Source organism: Cornus florida, unplaced genomic scaffold (assembly GCF_030987335.1).
Source record: "Cornus florida cultivar Cherokee Brave unplaced genomic scaffold, ASM3098733v1 CherokeeBrave_3.0.0_Hap2_Chr04, whole genome shotgun sequence".
Lineage (NCBI taxonomy): Eukaryota > Viridiplantae > Streptophyta > Magnoliopsida > Cornales > Cornaceae > Cornus > Cornus florida.
The window spans coordinates 104,984,339-105,005,582 of NW_026775574.1; the positions used below are offsets into that span (position 1 = coordinate 104,984,339).

General features: G+C 35.5%; 3 protein-coding genes across 7 annotated transcripts; all 3 read left to right on the forward strand.

The window, feature by feature from the left end:
• Positions 1-1,754: 1,754 nt before the first annotated feature.
• Positions 1,755-4,538, forward strand: LOC132304473 (phospholipase D alpha 1-like). Its single transcript, XM_059802158.1, has 3 exons — positions 1,755-1,885; positions 2,010-3,873; positions 4,004-4,538. The coding sequence occupies exons 1-3, from the start codon at positions 1,832-1,834 to the stop codon at positions 4,435-4,437; spliced, it is 2,352 nt and encodes a 783-aa protein (XP_059658141.1). The 5' UTR covers positions 1,755-1,831; the 3' UTR covers positions 4,438-4,538.
• A 2,002-nt stretch (positions 4,539-6,540) lies between these two features.
• On the forward strand, positions 6,541-11,496 carry LOC132304474 (phospholipase D alpha 1-like). Its single transcript, XM_059802159.1, has 4 exons — positions 6,541-6,644; positions 8,699-8,746; positions 8,870-10,739; positions 10,885-11,496. Exons 1-4 carry the CDS (start codon positions 6,552-6,554, stop codon positions 11,316-11,318), a joined length of 2,445 nt encoding a protein of 814 aa, XP_059658142.1. The 5' UTR covers positions 6,541-6,551; the 3' UTR covers positions 11,319-11,496.
• Positions 11,497-11,881: 385 nt separating this feature from the next.
• Positions 11,882-16,837, forward strand: LOC132304475 (uncharacterized). 5 transcript variants are annotated; one of them, XM_059802160.1, is made up of 7 exons: positions 11,882-12,045; positions 12,271-12,407; positions 12,852-12,993; positions 14,738-14,999; positions 16,146-16,233; positions 16,441-16,507; positions 16,598-16,837. In XM_059802160.1, the coding sequence occupies exons 2-7, from the start codon at positions 12,403-12,405 to the stop codon at positions 16,649-16,651; spliced, it is 618 nt and encodes a 205-aa protein (XP_059658143.1). In that variant the 5' UTR covers positions 11,882-12,045; positions 12,271-12,402; the 3' UTR covers positions 16,652-16,837. The 5 variants fall into 5 exon arrangements, with proteins under 5 accessions (XP_059658143.1, XP_059658145.1, XP_059658146.1 ...); XM_059802162.1 differs by having other exon boundaries at positions 11,882-12,025; XM_059802163.1 differs by having other exon boundaries at positions 11,883-12,045; positions 12,866-12,993.
• The last annotated feature ends 4,407 nt before the right edge of the window (positions 16,838-21,244 follow it).

Genomic DNA, 21,244 nt, shown 5'->3' on the forward strand with positions numbered 1-21,244 from the left:
ATTATTGCAGCTAGTGAAAAAAATAATTCGAGGTAAAAATTAAAATTTCATGGTTACTAGGATAATGACTTGTTTACGTTGATCTCAATGCGAATTTTCTTCGATATAACACCCTAAAAGTGGAGATCAGAAGTAATATTGAGGCTGTTGCAGTGAAGTACTTTGTCCAGGCCTTGGTTTTTATCAGCAGTACTAGTTTCATCTTAAAGTCGAACTTGGTTGCCAAAAAATCGTAGGGATGAAACAACTAATGGATTAGTTTTTCGTGACCTAAATTTGTTCTAGAAATGCTAACCAAGTGACACACTAGGGCCATGGCTTTTTCCGTTTAATAGAATTGGTTTATGTTCGTTATAGGAGCTTGTGAGCACCTCTCACTTCAATCCGAATGGTTGAAATTTTGCTCTTTTAAATCTTGATAAAGTGTATTTTTGGTATTTAAACCTCAAGACTTACCCTGAAAGGCAACTGTGGTTCATTTATAAAACTGGCAATCTTTAATATATAGCTTGTTCATATATTGCTGCTTCCATATGCTTTTATATATATAAAGATAGATTTTAAATCTAGAGAGATTAAACTTTGCTATGGTAAATGTATGCTGAGTTCAAACAATGATCGGTACTTTTATAAGTTCAGTTCATCTAACACGTCCTTATGATTTTAAATGTTCAATTGTAATATGTGATTCTTAAAGACCATGCAACAGTTCCATATAGAATTTTTTTTCAAGAACTGCATTTTTTTTTTATATATATTTTTGGGTTAAGTGTTATATATGAAAAAGTTACAATTCTGGTTATATTAATATTATGTTTTGTTATAAAAATTATGTGTTAACATCAGTCTTATATTAATTCTAATTTTGATACTTTGAATTGCAGGACCAACGGGTAAGTAGGTAAATTTATTGGTCAAAACTTCAGGTCTGTCATCTTTCATTCTGAATTGCTAAATCTTTTGTTTTAAAGTCTCATGTCATCAACATGTTTGTTTGCAACCATTTTCATCCTTTATTTTTTTCATTGATCCTCCATTTAGTTGTGGTCCCAAGCCCAGATACTCGTATAATTTCAAGTCTTTTAGTGAGGGCATGCATTGGCCTTGGCTATTCTGGTTTGGATAAAGATTTCCAATAAATGGACACCTTAGTTGCTTCGTCAATTGAAAAGACTGAAAATATATATTCATATTTTGTAATTTTATTCTATGACAACATGCAATTTTTTTTTTTTCTTTCAAATTATTGGTCACTCCCAAATGCTTTTATTTCTATAATCGGTCTGAAAGGGAAAAAAATAAAAATAAAAATTGCTGAAGCTCCCTTAATTCTCTGCCAATTCTCTATGCTGGAATTCTGTTCTACATACTCATGTTCTGGAAATGTTCGCAGGTCATATTTAAGTAGCAGTCAAGAACTATGACCTGCTAACTTCCCGGGAAAAAGAAAAGAAAAGAACTATGACCTGCTAAACTATGTTTGAGTGTCACTAATATACTAGCTGGTTTTGCATATGTAATGTGGAATAGCCTTTAGGACTAGCATTTTTATCAATATATATATATATATATATATATATATATATATATATATATATATATATATCAATTTTGTTGGTAAATTTATCAATTTTGTTTCCCAATACTTTTAACTTGTATAAGTTCTGCAATACTCTCTTCGATAAAATTTATGTTTTTTTTTTCGTGTTTTTCCCCAATTTGGAACACATTCATATGCTTCTCTAAATGCTCGGAATTTTCATTATTAAAATCATTCTTGCCCTTGTTTATCTCTATCACTGAAAATTTTTAGACTGTTGGTGCCCAAAAAATGCAGAACAGATTCTTATCCGAAGTCCAGAAATTGGTGCTATGCCGACCTAAGGTATTCCATTGTTATGTTACAATAATTACAATCTCTTATTCAATTCATGTTAATCTTTTGTCATTTCATTCGCTTTATGTTTTTACCTCTGATAATGTCCTTAAAATTTAATACCATTGAGCAGATTGTAAGTTCCAACAACTATGCAACTATTGATTTAGACAAGGCAAGGGTTGGGCGGACTAGACTGATAGAAAATGAATCCTCCAATCCTCGGTGGTATGAGTCCTTTCGCATCTACACTGCCCATGAGGTTTCTTATATTATATTCACCATCAAAGATGATAATCCTATTGGCGCAAGACTAATTGGAAGAGCTTATCTGCCTATTGAGGAAGTTATAGATGGCATTATGGTGGACAGATGGATCACCATATTGGATGAAAACCTTAAACCTTTATCTGGAAATTCTAAAATCCATGTCAGGGTGCAGTTTTTTAGTGTTACCAAAGACGATAATTGGTCTCAAGGAATCCAAAGTTGGACATTCAAAGGAGTCCCTTTTAGTTTCTTTAAGCAGAGAGAATGTTGCAGAGTGACACTATACCAAGATGCTCATGTCCCAGATGGTGTTATCCCCGATTTCGTTCTATCTGAAGATAAAACTTTCAAGCCTCAAAAATGCTGGGAGGACATCTTTGATGCTATCACTAATGCGAAACACTTAATTTATATCACGGGGTGGTCTGTCTATACTCAAATCACCCTTATAAGGGATCCGAGGCGGCCAAAACCTGGAGGAGGCATTACGCTTGGGGACCTGCTCAAGGAAAAGGGCAGTGAAGGTGTGAGGGTTCTTATACTTGTTTGGGATGACAGAACATCAGTGGAGGCATTGACGAGAGATGGCTTGATGTCAACCCATGATCAAAACACTGGAGAGTACTTTCGAAACACAAATGTTCGTTGCATTTTGTGTCCCCGTAATCCTGATGATGGAAGGAGCATAGTTCAGGGATTTGAGGTTTCTACCACGTTTACACACCATCAGAAGACTCTAATAGTGGACAGTGAAGTCCCTGGAGGAGAGTCACAAAAGAGGAGGATTGTGTGTTTTGTTGGCGGTATTGATCTATGTGATGGACGATATGATACTCCAGAACATTCTCTTTTCAGGACCTTGGACACAACTCATCATGATGATTTCCATCAATCCAACTTTAAAGGCTCTTCTATCACAAAAGGAGGTCCTAGAGAGCCCTGGCATGACATTCATTGTCGGCTAGAAGGGCCTGTTGCATGGGATGTGCTGTACAATTTTGAGCAAAGGTGGAAGAAGCAAGTTGGGAATGAGTTCCTTTTTTCTATCAACGAGCTTCATAATATCATCATTCCTCCATCGCCAATTACATCACCTCAAGACCCCGAAACATGGAACGTGCAGATATTCCGATCAATTGATGGTGGTGCTGTTTATGGATTCCCCGAAAATCCTAACGATGCAGCTGAACTAGGCCTTGTTAGTGGGAAGGATAACGTCATTGATAGAAGCATTCAGGATGCTTATATCAATGCCATTCGAAGAGCAAAGAATTTTATCTACATTGAAAATCAGTATTTTCTTGGCAGCTCATATGGCTGGAAACGAAGCGACATTATAACCGAGGACATTGGTGCTTTGCATCTTATACCAAAGGAGCTATCGCTAAAGATTGTTAGTAAGATTGAAAGAGGGGAGAGGTTTACTGCCTACGTTGTAATTCCAATGTGGCCAGAAGGTATACCTGAGAGTGGTTCTGTTCAGGCAATATTAGATTGGCAGAGGAGAACAATGGAGATGATGTATGCAGACATCGCTCGTGCCCTACAAGTTAAGGGACTTACAGCAGACCTTAGAGAGTATCTGACATTTTTCTGTCTTGGCAACCGGGAAGTCCAGAGAACAGGAGAGTATACACCTCCAGAGAAACCAGAGCTTAATACTGATTATAGTAGAGCTCAGCAGTCCCGACGCTTCATGATCTATGTTCACGCAAAAATGATGATTGGTGAGTGAGTAGTAGCTTTACACTTGCATAGACGTGCGAGTGAAAACAAAACTAACTACTTCTTGATGTTGCGTTTAGATTAAATTTGACATAGAACTCTAATTTAGTTGTACATATGTTGTGTTCTCAGTTGATGATGAATACATAATCATTGGATCTGCCAACATCAATCAAAGGTCAATGGACGGTGCAAGAGACTCGGAGATTGCAATGGGAGGCTTCCAGCCGCATCATTTAGCAGCCAAGGAGCGAGCTAAGGGTCAGATATACGGTTTTCGAATGGCCTTATGGTATGAGCACCTTGGAGATGTAGAGGATATACTTCTTCATCCAGAGAGTATAGAATGTGTGCGAGCGGTGAACGCAACTGCTGATAAAAACTGGACATTCTATTCAAGCGATACATTTGATCGTGACCTTCCAGGCCATCTTCTTAGCTACCCTATAGCAATCTCCAAAAATGGAGCAATTTCTGCATTGCCAGGATTCGACTTCTTTCCTGACACAAAAGCTCGTGTGCTCGGCTGCAAATCTGAGTACATTGTTCCAATCCTCACTACATAATCATATTGTTGATGGAATTAATGTTACTTATTGGTAAACTGTAAAAGGCAATAACTAATAAGCTACTCTATCAAAGCAATAATAACAGTTGTTTCTTTATATGTTTTTATGTGTCTACTTACTGAATGTTCTCTCTATAAAGCATGTTTTTTTCACAGGTATATCTATATATATATATATATATATATTGTTTTGCAGGATCATGGTTTGTTGGGTTGAGCATGTATCAACAATGGAGGTAAACATAAAATAAAAAAATAAAAAAAAAAGGACACTTGTGCATATTAGTTTAGTGATTACAAGTGAAGAATGTTAAAGAAGCTATGCAGAATATAGGAGGAAAGTGGGAAGGCTAAAAAGCCTAAAGTAGGGCTTTAATAGATGCTTAATTGAAACAATGATGATTAATACCATTACCAACATCAACCACAAATCTGCCACTGAACCTGGGAGGGAGGGAGCTAGAAATTTTATTCGGGGTACATTAAATGTTTTGAAATAATATGACAAATATATAGGTACAAAGAATCAACTCGTTAAACTCGATCAAAATCGGTCCACCGATCACTAGATTTACATGTAACATTCGTGGTTTTAGACCCAAATTCAATAGTTTTTTTTTTATTTTTTTAACGTTTTTACAATCACAGATATAAAATAGTAAGGTAAATTACGGATTTGGATCCCCTTTTGTGCCACTCGACGTCCTGAGCACAAGAAAGAGTTAAGATCACTCCATGTGAATTAGAATTCACACTATTTTTGGAAATCACAATTCACATGGAATCATCTCTACCCTTTACATGTACACAGGATATGATCCTCTTCCGTAAGCTACATTGATCTCCTTGAGGTTTCGAACCTCACCTATGGTTTCCTAAATTACTCTAACTACCCCTAAAAACGAAACTTATTACACGAATCTCTCTTTTTAACGGTTAGTCAATGACGGAATTTGCTGATGTCACATACTTAACATATTCAAAATACCAATATTGCCCTTGTTTGAATTGAAAAACATTTTGAACCTTTAAAAGTAAGGTGAGATTAAAAAAAATGCCCTTATCTTTTCCAATATATCCATTACAGAGTCTTCACATCTCATTTCAGTACCAAGAAATCAGCGGGCTCAACATAAGGTCCAATGAAATCACAGGCAAATCTCACTGCAAGAAGACATTTCTAGCATATGGAGAGTCATTTACTCTCATTGACACTAACCTATTTTTTATCAGATCTGCAATTCCAAAAAGCATAACCGTTTGATCAATTCATTAACAAAGTAGAAATGGGCCGAGCTACGGGCTCAAATTCTCAGGAGATATAATAATCATATGCTGTTAGCCCAATATAAAAACATTCATGCTACAACTTAGTCCGATAAAATTAAGTTAGCCCTTAAGCCCATATTATGAAAGGTTGAAGCCCAATCAAGTATACAATTGGATCACAAGTCCCAAGCTCAAGCCCAAAACTCCATCATCACTACGACGCCGGTTATTCCCAGAATGCCGAATCTCTTAAACCCCATTCAGAAGAACTCCCATTTCTTCACCTTCACACTCAAATTTCTTGCAAAATTCCCAAGCAAAAGGTCGAATACATTCTCTCTCTACAATGCACGTAAATGCAATATCTGCACACATATATATATATATATATATATATATACATGAATATACTTATATGTTAGCATAAAGATTCTCCTCTTAACCAGAGTCATCTCTTTCTTGAAAGCAAAGATGACCTTTAGATTCTTTTCAGCTGTGTGTGTATATATGTGTATATACACACACGTACTAATATTCTGTTATCTCCATGAAATTTTCCTGAAGCCTCCCAAAAAGGGTACATAACTGTACAAAAACAGAGCTATTCGGGTACAACTTGATCAATTCATCCCTGTGGCCTCACATTAATTAGTCATAAGGTTGTTTTATACATTTATGTATATAATTGATTTGATTACAACCCTTTTCATTTATATATTATATAAATATATTGCTCTCAATTAATGCATTTATATATATGGTTGGTGATAATTTTGTGATTTGGGTTATTTCCATTTTTTGATTTGATTTGATTTGATTTTTGGAGGTTTTACTAGTGTTGCCATGGCTCCACGTTTGCTTCACGGCACCCTTGATGCCACCATCTATGAAGTTGATAGGATACGTACTAGATGTTGTTTCAATTTATGCCCAAAGGTACATCTTTAATTTCTGCTTTTGATATACACACACATACCTTTACACGTGCGACGTGTGGTTGATAAAACTGAAAATTAAAATTCCAAGTGTTAGAACTATGAACTTCTTTGATACTAATTGGGTGTATTCTTTCACTTAAAATTTTACATTGTTTCAATTTGTATTTTCAAACTCACTTAACTGGACAATAACTTAATATTCAGAATTAATTAAGTGCTAATTTGAATCAAGAAATGGAGGACATGTGTATTTGTTATTTTTGTGTGTACTTACTTCTTGTGTATAATACTTATTATTGAATTTGATGTTGATTATCTACAAAAATAGTGATAAAAAAGGATATAAGTCCATAAAAATCGATATTATGAGTTAGCAAAAAGTTGTATGATAGTTGTGTTGAGGTTGTAGAGCATGATCACTAGTTTAGATTGCAGTTCCGGAGAAGTTCCACCGGTCGCACTTTTACAGACCAGTCACACTTGTCTCACAACGAGAGTTCTGAGAAGTCCGACCGGTTGCACTTTTACCGACAGGTCCAACATGTTTCAGTTGGAACATGCAGAGAAAAGTCCGCAGGGTCCGACCGGTTGCAGTTTTGGCCTAAAAAGCCCAACCGGTCGCATTTGCCTGATGTGTGCGAGATTTGTTTCCTTATCTGATTTTTCTCTTTCCAAAAAGCTGCAGACTTGTGGAGCAAGTGGTTTCTCTACAAACCCTAGTGCTAGTGAGAGCCAATCTTGTGGGTGAGAGTGTGTTGTGCCGGCCACAAGAGAGAGAGAGAGCAAGAGATTTGTAATCCTCCATCTTATTCACAGTGAATTTGTTCTGTACGTTTCGTGGACGTAGGCAAAATGATTTTGCCCCACATATATCTTTTGTGATTGCTTGCTTGCTTGCTTGCGTTTACTCCCAACAAGTTAATCAAAATATCCAATGGTTGTTTTTAATATCATGAGCTAGCAACTGAAATTATAATACTAAGCTGGATCAAGAAAATGAAAGAAAATATTTGAAATGAAACAATTTGGCAACGTAAAGTGGGCAAGATTAGAAGACATGATTAAGAAAGAAAAAAGATTATGTTTGGCTATGTGTTAAAAAGTTTAATGACTGCAAAGACAACGTACCTGTTGCCTGTGACTTGATGGAAATTTTGGCCCCATAATAGGTTTTGTAGATACACATGGTCGTTAGAATATGGATTCATTAAACTAAATTGATTGATATGACTCTGACAACAAGTTTTCTTGTAAGTTCTGTGATAAAAAAAAAAAAAGAGTGACTTATTGTTTATGTTTTTTCCTCCAATTTTTTATCAGTTCATAGACTATAAAAATTACTGCAGTTCGTGAAAAAATATGATTCGAGCTAATAATTAACTTATCATGGTTCCTAGGGCATCAATACTAATGGTAATTTTCTTTGATATAACTCCCTAGAGTTGAGATCAGAACTAATATTGAGGCTGATGCTGTGAAGTACTTTGTCCAGGCCTTGGTTTTCATCAGTAGTACTAGTTTCACCTTAATGCCGAACTTGGTTGCCAAAAAATCAAATGGATGAAACAAATAATCGATTAGTTTTCATGAGAGTCACTTTAATCAGAATTGTTGAAATTTCGCTTTTTTAAATATTGATAAAGAGTATTTTTTGGTATTGAAACCTCAAATTTACTTGAACCTCAAGACCTACCCAAAAAGGCAACTGTGGTTCATTAATAAAACTGGCAACCTTTAATATATAGCTTGACAATATATTGCTGCTTCCATATGCTTCTGGTATATATAGAGATAGATTTTAAAATTTAATTGTGTAGAGATTAAAGTTTGCTATGGTAAATGTGTTTAAATTTATCAATTTTGTTTCACAATACCTTTAATTCTTCTAAGTTCTGCAATACTTTGTGTGTTTAAATTTATGTTTTTCCCAATTTGGAACACATTCATATGCTTTTCTAAATGCTTGTATATATATATTTTTTTAAATCTTCCTTGCCCTTCTTTATCTCTGTCACTGAAAATATAGAGACTGTTGGTGCCCAAAAAATGCAGAGCAGATTCTTATCCCAAGTCCAAAAATTGGTGCTATGTGCACCTAAGGTATTCCTTCGTTATGTTACAATAATTACAACTCTTATTCAATTTATGTTAATCTTTTGTCATCTCATTTGCTTTATGTTTTTACCTCCGATAATGTCCTTAAAATTTAATACCATTGAACAGACTGTAGGTTCCAACAACTATGCAACTATTGATTTAGACGAGGCAAGGGTTGGGCGGACTAGAATGACAGAAAATGAATCCTCCAATCCTCGGTGGCATGAGTCCTTTCACATCTACACTGCCCATGAGGTTTCTAATATTATTTTCACCGTCAAAGGTGATAATCCAATTGGCGAAACACTAATTGGAAGAGCTTATCTGCCTGTTGAGGAAGTTATAGATGGCAGTATGGTGGACAGATGGATCACCATATTGGATGAAAACCATAACCCTGTATATGGAAATTCTAAAATCCATGTCAGGGTGCAGTTTTTTAGTGTTACTAAAGACAATAATTGGTCTCGAGGAATCCAAAGTTCGACATTCAAAGGAGCCCCTTATACATTCTTCAAGCAGAGAGAATGTTGCAATGTGACACTATATCAAGATGCTCATGTCCCAGATGGTGTTATCCCCGATTTCATTCTATCTGAAGATAAAACTTTCGAGCCTCAACCATGCTGGGAGGACATCTTTGATGCTATCACTAATGCAAAACACTTAATTTATATTACCGGGTGGTCTGTGTATGCTCAAATCACCTTGATAAGGGATCCGAGGAGGCCAAAGCCTGGAGGAGGCATTACGCTCGGAGAACTGCTCAAGAAAAAGGCCAATGAAGGCGCGACAGTTCTTATGCTTGTTTGGGGCGACAGAGCGTCAGTTGAGATTAAGACATTGAAGAGAGATGGCTTGATGACAACCCATGATCAAGACACTGGAGATTACTTTCGAAACTCAAAAGTTCGTTGCGCTCTGTGTCCCCGAAATCCTGATGATGGAAAGAGCGTAGTTCAGGGATTTGAGGTTTCTACCATGTTTACACACCATCAGAAGACTGTAGTGGTGGATAGTGAAGTTCCTGGAGGAGAGTCAGCAAAGAGGAGGATAGTGTGTTTTGTTGGCGGTATTGATCTATGTGATGGACGATATGATACTCCAGAACATTCTCTATTCAGGACTTTGGACACAACTCATCATGATGATTTCCATCAACCCAACTTTAAAGGCTCTTCTATCACAAAAGGAGGTCCTAGGGAGCCCTGGCATGACATTCATTGTCGGCTAGAAGGGCCTGTTGCATGGGATGTGCTGTACAATTTTGAGCACAGGTGGAAGAAGCAAGTTGGGAATCAATTCCTTTTTTCTACCAATGAGCTTAATGAAATCATTATTCGCCCTTCGCCAATTACATCGCCTCAAGACCCTGAAACATGGAACGTGCAGATATTCCGATCAATTGATGGTGGTGCTGTTTATGGATTTCCTGAAAATCCTAAGGATGCAGCCGAAGTAGGCCTTGTTAGTGGGAAGGATAACATCATTGACAGAAGCATTCAGGATGCTTATATCAATGCCATTCGAAGAGCAAAGAATTTTATCTATATTGAAAATCAGTGTTTTCTCGGTAGCTCATATGGTTGGAAATCAAAAGATATTAAAGATGAGGACATTGGTGCTTTGCATCTTATACCAAAGGAGTTATCACTAAAGATTGTTAGTAAGATTGAAGCAGGGGAGAGGTTTACTGTCTACGTCGTAATTCCAATGTGGCCAGAAGGTATACCCGAGAGTGATTCTGTTCAGGCAATATTAGATTGGCAGAGGAGAACAATGGAGATGATGTACAAGGACATTGCTCGTGCCCTACAAATTAAGGGCCTTACAGCAAATCTTAGAGAGTTTCTGGCATTTTTCTGCCTTGGGAACCGGGAAGTCCATAGACCAGGAGAGTATACGCATCCAGAGAAACCAGACCCTGATACTGATTACAGTAGAGCTCAGCAGTCCCGACGCTTCATGATCAATGTTCACTCAAAAATGATGATTGGTGAGTGAGTAGGTTTACACTTGCATAGACACACTAGTCAAGCAAAACTAACTATATTATTGGAAATAGAGGATTCTACTTTTTTTTGCATTTAGACTAAATTTGACATAGAACTCTAATGTAGTTGTACATATTTTGTTTTCAGTTGATGATGAATACATAATCGTTGGGTCTGCTAACATCAATCAAAGGTCAATGGACGGCGCAAGAGATACCGAGATTGCAATGGGAGGCTACCAGCCACATCATTTAGCAACCAAGCAGGCGGTTAGGGGTCATGTACACGGTTTCCGAATGGCCTTATGGTATGAGCACCTTGGAGATGCAGATGACATACTTCTTCATCCAGAGTCTCTCGGTTGTGTCCGGGCAATGAATACAAGTGCTGATGACAACTGGAAAATCTATTCGAGCGAAGCATTTGAGCATGACATTCCTGGCCATCTTCTTACCTACCCCATAGCAATCTCCGAAAATGGAGCAATTTCTGCATTGCCAGGATTTGAGTTCTTCCCCGACACAAAAGCTCGTGTCCTCGGCACCAAATCTGACCACCTTCGTCCAATCCTCACTACTTAAACCACATTGCTCTCCATATACTCGTAGTACATTGTTGTTGTGATAATCATATTTAGAGAGGAAACCTTCGTGGTATGTAAAATCACTTAAAATCTCTTCTCTAGGGGTCTTATTATAACCGTGACCCTAGAATTGGGTTAAATTGTGTAAAATATTGTGTTGTGCGTAAATATATATAATTCTTATCTTTGTGTGTGTGTGAATATGATACTTTCGTCTTTTCATGTGTCGTGTACGATGAATGAAAGGATTAATTTTTAACTTTTTGCATAGATTTTTAATTTTCTACTCTCCACAATAGAGAAATAATTAAATGATCCTGATTAAGTGTTATACCACCAGTTAAATACATGCTCTCATATGGATAAAATGACCTTATAAGAGTATATTAATAAATTACAAAGTTTCATGATAAATTAATCCACCGAGTGTGGAATAGACAAGGACCAAAAGTATATGGTAATTTCTCCGACACGATGACATGCAAAGCTTTATTAATTTGCCACATGGCTTACTTCCATTGGCTGGAACAAATGGTAGGCTACCTAATAGTTTCTTGCAGCGTTAGACCACTATCTACTCTCTCACTAGAACTCTTCCTTCTCTCTCTTCCTTTCCCGATAATTTCAGAGAGAGAGAGTGAGAGCAATCACAGGGCGATCAGTTTCACGCAAGGCGAATTTGCAATATAGCAACCCGAGAAATCAGTATGTTACTTATTTCACAGGTCTCAAAATCCCTCTTCTCTATCTTCAGATTGTTTGGTTGCTGAGAAAACTGAGGAAATTACAAGATAATGAAAAAGGAAATGTTTTAATACTGTGCTTCATTTTCCAAAGTATTAAGAAGCCTTGTACAAGAGTAAAAAAAAAAAGTTAAAGATTGGGATTTTTTTAATCAAACGTGGGTGCGATTGATCTTAAGTTGCTTTGGTTCTTTAATCGATTTGCAGGTTATTGAGTTGTTCTCTCCTTCTGCGATTCTGCGTTTTGCGATTGAGATCTGTTCTTTGACAACTTGTTTTCGTGGTTAAATGCAACTCTGTGGATCACTTCCCTATTGGATCTGACATATCATCGTATGCATGGGGTGAGTTCTTCCTCTCTCTCTAAATATGTGTGTGTGTGTGTGTACTGATGCTGGATGATCTGTTTGGATGCTGAGAACACATGTTAGAGAAGGGTAGAAATTGAAATTATGAAAATTTTTGCAAATTTTCATTTTTCTTTTTCAGGGAGGACAGCAAAGAGAATAAAACTTTATAAATTAAATATTATTTCTTTTCATCAATTTCCTGGGCAACCAAACAGAGAACTAGAGTTCCTTTCCGTAGTTCAACTTTTCCTTTTCTTAGTTTGGCACCTTATGTTTGCTTGTAGTTTAAGCGATCTTAACATTGAGTAAAACAGAAATGTGTTTGGGGCTTTGTTTTGTTTGTCATACTTTGCTTGACGTATCAAAGAGTGGTCTTATATTCAACACATAACAATATTGTAAAGCATCAAAAGAGATACTACAAGCTATGTATCATAGGTGTTGTTTTTCAGTTCAAATGGAGAAGTGCTTTGGAAAGAAGCCGTGTTGTTCGTTCTTGGGGTTTTCTGGAGCTTATTTTTGTGCACTTTCTGATTTCGTGATGAAAAAGTTGAGGGATAAGTACAGGGCTCTTTTCGGTGTAAGAAACTTATATTTCCTCTTTTGTTATTATTTTTTTCTATAATGTCAATTCAAGGCTTAAAGGAATATCTTAGGATAATTAACTGAAGAGAAATGATAATGATCCATTTGGTATTGTTGTTGAATACTGTTTCTTGATATCTATTTTGACTAGCACAAAAAAACAGTTTCATCAGGGTTTTATTCAAATACTGCTATTGAAAATTTTCCTTACAGCACAATTAGAGGGTCTTGAATTTTGAATGAATTAGTGATATAACAATAATAACATTAAAAGTGCTTGTTTACTATGATTAGGATATTATTCAGATTGTATAATGTTTGATGGTGCAACTGTTTTCTAATATAATGTTCTGATATGTGGTGCAAATTTTAGGGCCTTATTTTGCAAACACGATGACATGATGCATGGAAATTTATTTTAATATTGTTATCTGAGGTGTAGCTTTTAAATGATTTTCTCGAACTAGCTGTTCCATTTGCTTATTAACTATAACCCTAATTGAGAAGGAAGAAGAGTACAACATGCAAGCAGAGAAAACCAAATTCTTGAGGATCTACAATAATAGTGACTTATGTTTTGAAAAATTCTTGAGGATCTACATCTTGCCAACATAATCTCAAGTTCTTATTTCTGTATTGAAGAGCAAAAAGTATTGTTTGAGAAATTCACTTGTTAATTGTAAATTTATTTTAACACTACAATTTGTAATGTTAAAATAAGCATTCTTGTTTTCTTGCTCGAGTGTTTGCCATTAATTCCTTCAACCTCAAGTTGTAACATGTAGACTTCTCTCTCTATATATAATATGTAAATGCAAAATGATTGCATTCATATGTTAAATATATTATATAAAATGCAAGCAGTCATGATCCATAAGAAGATAGATAATCGAGAATGACAGACTGGCTGGCATGGAACACATTATATATATCACGACAAAGTCCACAAGGACCATATATTCCGTGGATTGGTTGTTGATGATTGATCAACCCTAATTATTTCATCATCGAACAATGGAGATATTTTTACACTGCAATTATGTGAAATGAGCTAAGTGAGTCTGAATGTAACCCTACATCTCTGCTAAATTTGGTCAAAAGTTCCAGCGACATATATAGGAGGGCCCAGCTCTCCGAGCTGGTGTGCCTGTGTTCGAGTCCCCCCGCCCCTAATTTGTCAGGATAATATAATAGAAAAAATTACAAGCGACCATGTGTCCTCTTTCATGCGGAATGCTGAAGCATTAATGCTCAAATGTTTGAATCTGTTTATGTTATGGACTTACTTAAGTAAGTTTATTTACAGAATTCAACTTCTATGAGAAAGTTGCTGTTGGAGTTGTAATATATGGAGCCGAGTCTGTTCGAAATTGTTCAGGATTTTGTTTATTTTGCGACTTAGTTTGTGCTCATGAAAAGATTAGAAACTAAGCTTGAGCTTGGCTCGGGCATGATCCCGAGTTAGTTCGATTCGGCTAGTAAGTTCGTGAAATATATTTCTTAATTTTCTTATTATACCCTTTACTTTTTTGTATTTTTGTTATATTTAATTTCTTCAAATCATATTTATTTTTATCATATCTTTGTTATAATCTATTTTTTATATATGCAAAAATGATTGATTTTTCTTTTCTTTTCTAAAATGATTGAAATTCATTTGATGTATCTTTGGCACCCAAATTGAGGATTATTGGTTTTTACTAATCATTTTCTATGGTTACAAACCTAATTTGCAACAGAGCAGTGGTTGTCTTGGATGTTGTGCTAGGCCATCACTGATTATTTCTGCCGATGAGCCATCAAAGGGATTGAGAATCCAAGGACGAACAGTAAAAAAAGCTACCATAGCAGAGGACTTTCGTAGCGCTAGCACATGTGAGATGGACAATAGTGCAATTCAGTCACAGAGAAGTGCCTCATCTGTCAGCACATCAAACCAGGCTCTTTTTCCCAACAGCGGTCCTGGCAGCACAAACAATCCTAGTGAATTTGTAAATCATGGCAAGTTCAACTTTGTCGAATTTTTCTGCTATTTTACTTCAATTAATGGTTGCGTACCCCATTGATTCAACCTTTTGTGGATGTGTTGCCAAGTAATTGTTTTCCATTATATCACTTCAGTACCCCATTTAGAATGTATACCCGCCCCCTCAGCCGTTAACTATAGAGTTAACAATCTTATGTAGATGATGGCTTTATTGGGGTGCTATGAGAACCAGTGGTTCATGGAGCTATCTCATGGCTGCTGGGTTGCAGTTGATTTTAGATCTGGGACGGTGTTAATAAACTAAATTGCTGTGATGTCTATGATGCTGCAGTTCAACTGCTATGAAGTGTCATGGAAGTGGCTTCCACAACATATGGGGACTGGTTCTATTAAATATGGCTATTATTCTTTCTTGAAATTAATTGAGATGCTGCGGTGTCAATGCTGCTACAATGCAGCTGCCATGAACTGTCGTGAAAGTGGTTTTCACAATGTGTAGAGCTGCTCCTGATAAATATGGCTGTCAAAGGGGTCGTTACTTAGCTGGGTGTTGTGAGTGCTGGACCCGATTCAGACCTAACCTTTTGACATTATTTGCACAAAGTTACTGTTCTCAATCCAAACCCACCTTCCCAGCTTGACAGCCCTAGCATTTTACCAGTGCACTAAGCAATGACTCAAAAATAGGACTGTCGTCCATGTTCTGTTAATTTTTTGAATTACCATTACAGATATTTGAAGGAAAAGCATGGATGGACGGGTTCGTCCACACTCTTTTTACTTGTTCTATTTGTTTTTAGACTTTTTATGGTCTTGTGCTTTTTTGTGCATTATTATATCTGCTTTGAAGTTGATGTAGTCAATGTCTGTATCCATGCTAGGACATTGCAAATAGCTTTCTAGGGTGTTCCTAAATGAGATCTTGTAGCTCACTAAGTTAGGATTCAACAAAACAAAATCTGTCTAGGGTATTCTTCTATGAGATGTTGTAGCCCACTATGCTAGGATACATCATATAGCTTCCTAAGGTGCTCCTATAGAGATATTGTCACTCATTTTTAGTCTGGCATTATGTTTCATTATAGGTCCTTTAGTCTCCCATTTCATCTGCTTGCTTTCTTTGCTGACCTAACTATTAAATTTAAAGTTGTTGGGTGCAGGTCTTCTTCTCTGGAATCAGACAAGGCAGCAGTGGATTGGAGATAAGAAGTCTCAAAACCATGAGCAACTTCAAGAACCCAGATTAAGGTGGCTAATCGTGAATGTCATTGGTTTATTAAATATGCAATTTTGAAACTTCTTATTGTGAGAATTATACACTCTTTCAAAAAGCCTCCCCTATTTCTTTCTTATTCAAGTGCTGGGAACGCATCAGAACACACACATTTACTAGTAGTTGCTTTCTTCCCGATTTAGTAGGCGATTGTTACATGATTCAACCATTATGTTCTGCAGTTGGAATGTGACCTACGAGAGTTTGCTTGGGACCAACAAACCTTTTCCGAAGCCCATTCCTCTCCATGTAAGTTTGCTTTAGTACTTGTGTTCGGGTTATGGTTATTCATTTGCATGCTGCTTACTTTTCCTAACTGCTTTGGGATTCAAATGACAGGAAATGGTAGATTTTCTTGTTGATGTCTGGGAACAAGAGGGGTTGTATGATTAATCTGACAAAACTACAATTACTTTTTTTTTTTTTTTGGTGGGGGGTCTTGATGATAGCATTTAAAGTCTTTTCTTTACTTCTTTCTCCTTTTTGATTGTAAATTTATATGGCTTTGGAACTGAAAAGAGATCCAGCAAATTGCTTGTATCACCAACTGAAATAACCATGTGATTGTTCGGACTAGTATTTATCATCTCCATTTGGCATTTCACGTAAATTGTGATCATTGAATTGTTTAGCTTGATATCCATTTCATATGTGTCCTGCACGAAAAGTATTGGGTACACCTAGCGCACCGTGCACCAGACTCGTTAAAGCCGTACGTGGTGTGCGCGCGGACGCGTATTATGCATGTACGGGCCTCGCTTCCTAGACTCAATGGGGGTAGGGGTGCACATAAATCCAGTAAAACCGGTGAACCAGTCCGAACCGAATTGGATTACACGGTTTGGTTTGGTCCGGTTTTGCTACAGTTCGTCGGATTCTAGCTCCAATTCTAAAGAATTGTTAACTTACAGATCAGTTTTGATTTGGGTTTATTAGGACTGGACCGAATCAAACCCAAATTTAAAGAATTGCCAACTTACACATCAGTTTTGATTTTGGGTTCATTAGAACTGGACCGAATCGAACCCAAATCTAAAGAATTGTTAACTTACAGATCAGTTTTGGTTTGGGTTCATTAGGACCGAACCGAATCAAACCGATAACTATATGTAAGACTGAGTTGACGAACCTTAAAACTAAGATCTCTAATCTCTCATGCCAACTCACAGCGCTTCCTCACCAAATCGAGCTTCTCTGTCAGTTTTAATTTTTTCGGAATCGTTGAGATTGATTCAATTGTAATTTAATCTGGTTTTGACCGAATTGAACTGTGTGCACTTCTAATTGGGGAGGTCAAATTTTGGAATCCCAAAATCTGAAAATTACATTGATTTGAAGAAAATTTAAAATCTAATTTCATTTGGGATTACATGTATATTTTTGGTGGTAAGCTAAGATTTTAATTAAAAGAACTTAAGGCAGGTTTACAAGGGCATCGTCTAGGATCAAAGAAGAACCGAAGCAACCAAACTCAAGAATAGAAAAACAAAATTACTTTAGAAACAATAAGCACCATGAAAATTTTGCATCCCAAACTCCATGATTATAGATGTGGTACTTATAAGGAGGATATCTCGTACGTTCGTAGAGGCATTTTTAAAATCGTGAACATGGAGAGTTGGTATGGCTGACAATTAACGCAGTGTGGGCATGTTAGGACAAATGGTATTAAAGTTAATTCTAAGTCGAAAATGGGGGAAAATTATTGAATACCCCGGGAGTACATACCCCGGGGCATACCAACCCTTGGATGTGGTGGGGCCATAATCCAATGACTCTCACTACCCCGGGATACCATACCCCCGTAGTATTCAATAATCTCTCGAAAATGGGAGAGCATGCACATGCCTATAATGGTGAAGCCAAGGTAGGTCATGTTTCTTAACTTTGTAAATGAATTTTGAAAATCGTGAACACAAAGTGTGTGTAAATGTGGAAGAGCCAATGAATTAAAATTGATAGTATGCCCCAACCAAAAAAAAAAAAATTTGTTGAAGAGAAACATTTAAGTTGAAGAACCAGAGATAGAATGCCCAATTGACAGAAGTCACAAAACTCAAACAAAGCTAAAAGAGCTGGAGGAGCAAGTCAATAATAGCCAACTCAGTTGGAGAATAATTTTTCTTTTATCACATAGGGATGTGAGGGTGACAACTCAATAATAGTGGACTCCTCTGGTAAAATTTTATTTTCTAAGTGTCTTGTATGTATGTATATATTTATATATGCACATTTTAAGAACATTGTCGGTGCAATAAAACTATATACAAGAATGGCTCAAAAATGGAATTCTTCTCACCGGCTTTGGAAGTTGTTTATTGAATTGTAGTAGCCTTTTTATTATTATTATTATTATTATTTTGGGTCTGTTTTTGTTTTGTTCGGTTGTTTCTTATTTGAAACGACTTATTCCATTTTCAAAATTTGATTGCACTTTTGATTAAGCATTGCAAACATAAGAGATAATAATAAAAGGAATGTTAATTGCAGTCGCGTAAGCGACTGTCCATTCATAATCGTCAGTTATAATAGGTTAATTTTGAATGTATTAATTACTTTGAATTTTTATTTTTATGGACTTTACAAACATTACTTTTTAGACAAAAATACTCTTTTAAATTATGTCTTTCTTCTTATCTTCTCTTTTAATCGATTTATATAGAATGTGTGCGTATGTGTGTGTATATATATAATAATAATAATAACTAATGTGATATGAATGGATGCTGAAAATAAAAAAAATAAAAAATAAAAATCCGAAAAAGAACAAGATAGATTTTGAGATTTAAAATATATATATACAAAATTAGTTTTATACACGTATATATTTCCTTTTTGGTGAAGAAATTATTTTCTTTTCTTTTATTTTCTTTTTTTTTTAAATCCATTTATACAAGGACAGTTGTAAAAATTAAAAATAAAAACAAAAAGAAACACACACACATATATAGGAAAAAACAAAAAGGAAGAAATATATAATCGATTTTTTTTTTTACCTTTCTTTTTATTCTTTTTGGATTTTTTTCTAGCTCTTTTTTTTTTCTTCTTCCTTTTATTTTTTTTCGAATCCATCCATCTCTTATGAATGAATTGTCTAAAAAATAATGTTAGTAGAGTCCCATAAAAATTAATTAAATTAATTAATACATTCATAATCTGTGACTGTGAATGGACAACATTCGTGTAATAATAATTGTATATATTAAGAAGACTTGAGGCGTCAATGTTTCCCATCTCCCAAACACGTCATGAATTCAACAAACCCCCAATTGACCCAATCCAATGAGTTTCACATTATTTTCATGGTAGATTCAATGTCATCGTTGGGTGTCTTCTTTTTTTTTTTTTTTTTTAATTAAAATGTGAAACCGCGTTTCAAACTTTTTCAACCCTCAAAATATCCAAATTAATGACTTCAACTAATTAAGATGCAAGCTTGGCCCCCATGGTCCCAACCCCTCCCCCCAACACACTCTCTCTCTCTCTCTCTCTCTCTCTCTCTCTATATATATATATATATATATATATAATATAATATAAAGTAAATGTAATTTACTGGGCTGTCTTGATTTCGTCAATATGCATTGGCTGAAATTTATATATAAATAACACAAACTTGTTGTCCATTAAATGTCAATATGATGAACAATAAAAAATATTGTTATATGTCAACAAATTTATATCTTTCAGATTACAATTTTACTCTTATAAGATTATTTATTGTAGTAAAATAAAATATATATAATGATAAAAATGTAATTACAAATCTGACAAATTTGACAAGAGAGTGACTATAATTAAGGTGAATGTTACTGTGGGCCAAAATATCTCTCTCTATCCACTGATTGGACACGGAATCTCTTCCCCTGAAAACACATAGTTGTTGTGGGCCAAAATGAATTGAAGTTGGCAGGAAAAGAGGAGGCAGCTCCATAATTTCCACAAGTTCAACCTCCCTCCAACACCAGAGAGAACAACGACACAATACGAAGTTTCCTCCACAAAATGTGTTTTGTACAATACTTGAGTACCACCATAGAATGATATATCATCAACATTGACTATTCATAAAAAGAGGTCAGCATTATCTCTCATTTCTTTTCTTAACTAATCCTATTATTTCCTTTCTCTGTCTTTCCACTGTACCAAACACAAACTTATTACAAGGTTGAGAGTAATCTCCAACTAACCCACTTTCCCAAAAAATAAAATAAAAACTCCAATTAACCCATTAAAAAAGAGCAATAATTTGGTAATTACTGAATTCAATTTATATGAGAGAAATGGTAAATCTCATCACATGATGTCATGATTACATCATATAATAAGCCGACCGCCCTACTCACATCAATTAAACTCGATGACTACCAAATTCGATCCTTAAATCATTATTCTTTAAAAAATAACAAGTCAACAAAAATTTGAATTAAAATATATAATGTTAGGAATTTATCACTTTAATGTGGCATTTACAGATTTTGCTTAATTATGCACTAGATTCTTTCTTAGAGGGTTTTATAGAATTAATTAGAAGTTGATCTAATTATGAAGTTTAAGTGCGCCAATTATTTGGAAGACCAAAAAAAGGTGACAGTGACAAAACTAAAGGTTGCTAAACTTATAATGGGATTGTGAGTTATACTCTTCCACTTATCTAAATCATTAACACTCAATTGTTTTAGGAATTATAGTCAAATTATGAATGATTTAATGGAAGAATATATAAATTAAGGTGTAGTTCTTGGTAGTCTTTGTTATTATGAAAATTTAAGTGTCTTTGATAGGAAGGGCTTTAATTAATTGTATAATATAACTAGCTTTAATGTCCTAAATTACTCTCACCTGAAAATCCGATAATAAAAAACCTCGCTTAGCACTAATGATAAAAGGACATATTGTCGAAACTTATATGGACCGTTTTGAAACACTAGGGGTCATATTGAGCCTGAATTTAGCTTATATTTGGCTGTTATCTTATTTAGGACT